General features: G+C 37.4%; 1 protein-coding gene and 1 long non-coding RNA gene across 3 annotated transcripts in view; one reads left to right on the plus strand and one right to left on the minus strand.

The window, feature by feature from the left end:
• Window positions 1-930: 930 nt before the first annotated feature.
• The window catches only part of Yaf2 (YY1 associated factor 2), a 57251-nt gene continuing 53529 nt past the window's right edge, over window positions 931-4652 (minus strand). For both annotated transcript variants that reach the window (XM_031353367.1, XM_031353362.1), the window contains 2 exons: window positions 3420-3572; window positions 931-2653 (listed from right to left, as the gene is read on the minus strand). In XM_031353367.1, coding sequence (XP_031209227.1) covers window positions 2416-2653; window positions 3420-3572 — 391 coding nt within the window. In that variant the 3' untranslated portion in view covers window positions 931-2415. The remainder of the gene's footprint in view (window positions 2654-3419; window positions 3573-4652) is intronic.
• LOC116078296 overlaps window positions 4214-4652 on the plus strand; it is a 9829-nt gene continuing 9390 nt past the window's right edge. Inside the window, exon 1 of the long non-coding RNA XR_004113496.1 lies at window positions 4214-4304. This is a non-coding gene — a long non-coding RNA (uncharacterized LOC116078296). The remainder of the gene's footprint in view (window positions 4305-4652) is intronic.

The following is a 4652-nucleotide window of genomic DNA, read 5'->3' on the forward strand; positions in this document are numbered from 1 at the left end:
CACATTCATTCAAGCAAAATAATCACACACATAAAATAGAAAACTAAGACAGAACCCACCAATAAAACAATATTACAAACTTACAAGACAGCTACAGATACGCCCTAAGCCCTGGCTCTAAACAGTCTTGCATATTTTAACACTAAGCGCATGCACTAATGGACCGTGCATGTCTTCCTGATATGAACATCCGTCTGAGGTAGCGTGAGTAAAGGCAGATGAAGAAAACACAAAGCCCTATACTAGGTGGCGTCATTCCTTTCTGCAGCCTCACCATTTGCAGGTGAGGCTCTCCATCTTAGAGAGGTCTTCTCTCTGGGACCAGAGCATGCTCTAACCACACTGTCTCCTTCCTAGTTACCAAGGAAGCATTAAAATAATTTGGTTACAAAAATGTATTTTTAAAGATGTTTTCCATATAATGATAAAAGTAAAGGCTCACATTTACTGAACAACCAGAGTGGGATAGGAAAGTGTTACCCCTGCTTTATGGACGGGAAGCAAGCTTGGGACTGACTCAACTCTGCACTCTACAGCAGAGACTGGCGTGCCAAGCATGGCGCTCGGTATCTCCAGCATGCTACTACACCGTCCACCAGCACACAAAAAGGACAGTGATCTACTCAGGTAAAATCGCACCTTTTCTAACGCTTTTCTTTCCAGCAGAGAAATTTAAAATATATTATGAAAATATATGATCTCTGTAAGATACACTGCCTTTACTTATTTTGTGTTAGGAACTGAAGTATTTCCTACAAATAATTAAAATTGAATACACTAAACATTTACACACGAAAATCAATGTAAAAATAACATCTTTAAAAAGAACATAGCCAATTAGTTGGTATTCCATTGGAAGTATCTTAGAATAAAACAAGTTTTAAGCCTTCATCTAACAACACTAAAGAATGAGGTATCTGAACGTTTTCATCACAGATTTTTACTGTATGCAATAAATTGTATTCACAACTAGCATGTTACAGGAGGAGCACTGTGCCAATGAAACGCACTGCATTTCAAAGTTACATTACCATGGAAACCAGGGTCACAACTGTCAGGGGCCACAGATTTTCCTTCAAATGTTACCATGATATCTTTTATGTGGTAGATGATATTCAAGTCAGGTTTCATCTTCAGGTTAATTTACATTCCGGGAGCCCCCCCATAGGCAGATATATACTAAGCAAATGGCTAGAGAAAACAAGAGAACCTGAGGAGAATAAGATATAGCATGTAGTTTCTAAGATGGATTTTCAAATACAACATAACACACTCCTTTTAGTTGTAAACAAAATGCAAAATCTTAAGTCATAAAAAATATTTTATTGGTAATTATACATAAGTGAGTGGGGCTGTAAATACTTTTTACTTCAAGATATTGATAAGTGCATAAATTGGAGGTTGTATCTGGCACTAGAGTACTATATGGTTTCCATATGAATTGTTATATTTAGTAAAAGGCCAATTAAACTGACTTAGGATGACATCCCCATTCTGTGCAATAGTTACATGTTTATATCAATTAGATTCACATGTCTATGACCCTGGATAGGTTTGGAACAAGAAAACAGTGATAAAACTATCATTAAGTTAAAGCTTTTGCGAGTATGGCAAGTTCATTTCTGTGCCTGCCAGCTTCTTACACTTCTTCAACTTTACTGTCTTAGAGAATACAGGAGACGCCAGTGTTCAATGACAACAGCACTAACCTGAATCAGAAAGCTAGCAAGCCATGTTTACTGTTTACTATTCAGCTAGTAGACAGTACAATAAATTGATGTTTTGAAAAATAAGCAAACAAACATAAACTGCAAAAAATGGATAAAACATAACTCAGAAACAATAATTTAGTAAAAACATGTCAAAAAACATTGGCAAAGGTTCATACAAATTCTTTATTTAATAACAACTTCCTATTTAATCACACCAAGTACCAGCAGGTGCATTAAGAGGATAACCATTAAGAAAATCCTGTTGCAGCAATAGTTGATTAAGCTGATCTCTGACTTGCATACATATAACTATTTGTTTCACAATTCTCAAATAATACATATTTAGGCAGCTTGCACTATGTAATAAAAAATTTAAACTCATTACATGCCAATAGTAGAGAATTCAATAATTATGTGTTAGAATTCACTAAACTATAAGTGAAAATAGACTTACCAATAACACTGCATAATGAATAATTCAACCACATTTTCATGGCATTTAACAGTAGAGACCAAAATGTTGTCTGGAAATGTTCGGTAGCTTACACTGCAATAAAATCTAATAAATCCTGGCAAATTCGTATTTGATGTAAAACTCAAATTATAGGTTATGCGTGAGTGTGTCTGTCATGAAAATGTGGTGGTTGTTGGCATAATCTGTATTTCCATGGAGGACAGGCATGACTAAGTGGAGCGAGAACGTTTAGTGAGCCTCTCCGTTCAGGGCAGAGGCTTCTCCCCGGGGCGAGGCGGACCTGGACACGCCCCGCTCAGTGCTGTCCGAGCTGCAGCTGCTCTGGCTGTGCTGGTCCCCAGCAGCAGCACTGGATGCAGGCGCTGACTTTGCTTTCTCCTTAAAGTCTGTAATAATGACTGTTAGATCTCCAACAGTGACTTCCAAATGCTGAGCACTACTCCGATCCACATTTTTTAATCTTGGTCTAAACACAAAAAAACAGTGAGTTTTTAAACTAGCTTTTCCCACTATCAAATTTCTGAGTATATAATAAATAAACAAGCCAAGTAACAAAATCCGTCATACTAAAGGTTACAGGCAGCTCAATCATTTTATTTTACTCCTCTAGATGTTTTAGGACAGGAAGACACAACTGTACCATGAAGGCAGCTGATAAAGCTCAGGCTGGGGACAGGAGAGATTCCCACCACCCATACAGAGGCTCACACCATCCCTGACTCCAATGCCAGCAGATGTTGATACCCTGAGCTTTGCAGGCACCAGGCATGCACATAGTGCACAAACATACATGCAGACACAACACTTGTACACATAAAACAATAAAATAGATAAACCTTTAAAGCTGGGACTAGGCTAGCTCTCACTGCATTGCTGCACAGCTGAGTCATAATATGGCCCAGAACCATGATCATGGTCAGAGCTCACAATTTTGAATACCACTTTCCTGAATTTCAAGTACGTATTTTTTTTTTAATTGATGAAGGAAAAAAAACAGACATAAGTGCCTTCTAAATACCTGGTATGAAAGAAAAGCTTCTTCATATTTAAGTTTGTACTTTTACCTCTTCTGATTTCTAATGTACTTTCAAGTGCAGAAAACTTCTGTAATATTTTATATTGAGATAAAATAGCTTACTTTCACGCTATGTACAGGAGTATGATCAAAGTTTAAAAAGGAATATTAAGTGTTTGTTTCTAGTATTTTGAAAACCCCAAGGAGCCCGCTCTACCTGGTTTTCTTGTGACAGTTCTTTTTGCTAGCAGCTTCCTTCTCACTTTTGTCCTTCTCTACTCTGTCTTTCTTCTCTTTCTTCGACTGGGTAGGGGGCACGAACTGTTGAGTGACCTGCTGCGCAACCAGCTGGGACACAGGGCGTGGTTTCCTGTGTGCATAGGAGAGAGAGAAGGATTTTATTACAACTTAAAAGATGCATGTGTTTATGAAAGAAAAGCAGGCTGTGAGAATATACTGTGTGATATTTTCAACTTTAGATTTCTCATTTATAAAATAAATTGTTATTTCTGTTCAATAAAATAGAACAAAGTATCATAACAGTTAAAATTTAAGTCCAAGATATATGCTTAGGCCATTAGAATGCATAAAGGAACATGTGACATTATTAACAATTTATATCCAAGAAAATAAGGCACACATGAATTTTAAAAATTTAACAAATGCTTACACTTAAACAGTTTCTGTGTATCAGTGCTGTGGCTGAAGTACGGGGCCTCACACACCCAAAGCATAAGCTAAGGCACACCGCAGGTCCCAAGAAGTCGTTTTAACCTATCCTTCCTCCTGAGAGAAAGAGCTGAATATCTGTAGTACCGTCCACTTGGTTCCCTCTTTAAAATCTTTAATTCATTAAACTGATTATTTATTTCAAATAACTGATTATTTGTTTACTGCCAAAATTCATCACCAAAATCCTTGAGACTCCTTCTGCCTCTGCTACAATCTTAAGATGCATTTCTGATGCTGGAGTACCCTCCATTCTGTGACACTTCCAAATTCTACATTCCAGGGTGCCTGGCTGGCTTCGCCTTTGGGTGTCCAGATCAAGGACCCCTTCAGCTGTCTCTGAGCTGGCTCAGAGACATGGAGAGAAAGAAAGGTAAAGAAGTAAGAGGACAAAGAGTGGAGAAACACAGGAGACTGTATATATACATACACATGCATATATATATACACACACATGGGATGGAGATATATATATATGTATATGTACACACATACATATATACACACACACACACACGGGATGGAGATATATACATGTATATACACACACATACATATACACACACACACACACACGGGATGGAGATATATACATGTATATACATACACACACACACACGGGATGGAGATATGTATATGTACACACATACATACATACATACACACACACAGGATGGAGATATATATGTATACACACACACATATATATGTATCAATTAAC

This window comes from Mastomys coucha, unplaced genomic scaffold, assembly GCF_008632895.1.
Source record: "Mastomys coucha isolate ucsf_1 unplaced genomic scaffold, UCSF_Mcou_1 pScaffold11, whole genome shotgun sequence".
NCBI classification, from domain to species: domain Eukaryota; kingdom Metazoa; phylum Chordata; class Mammalia; order Rodentia; family Muridae; genus Mastomys; species Mastomys coucha.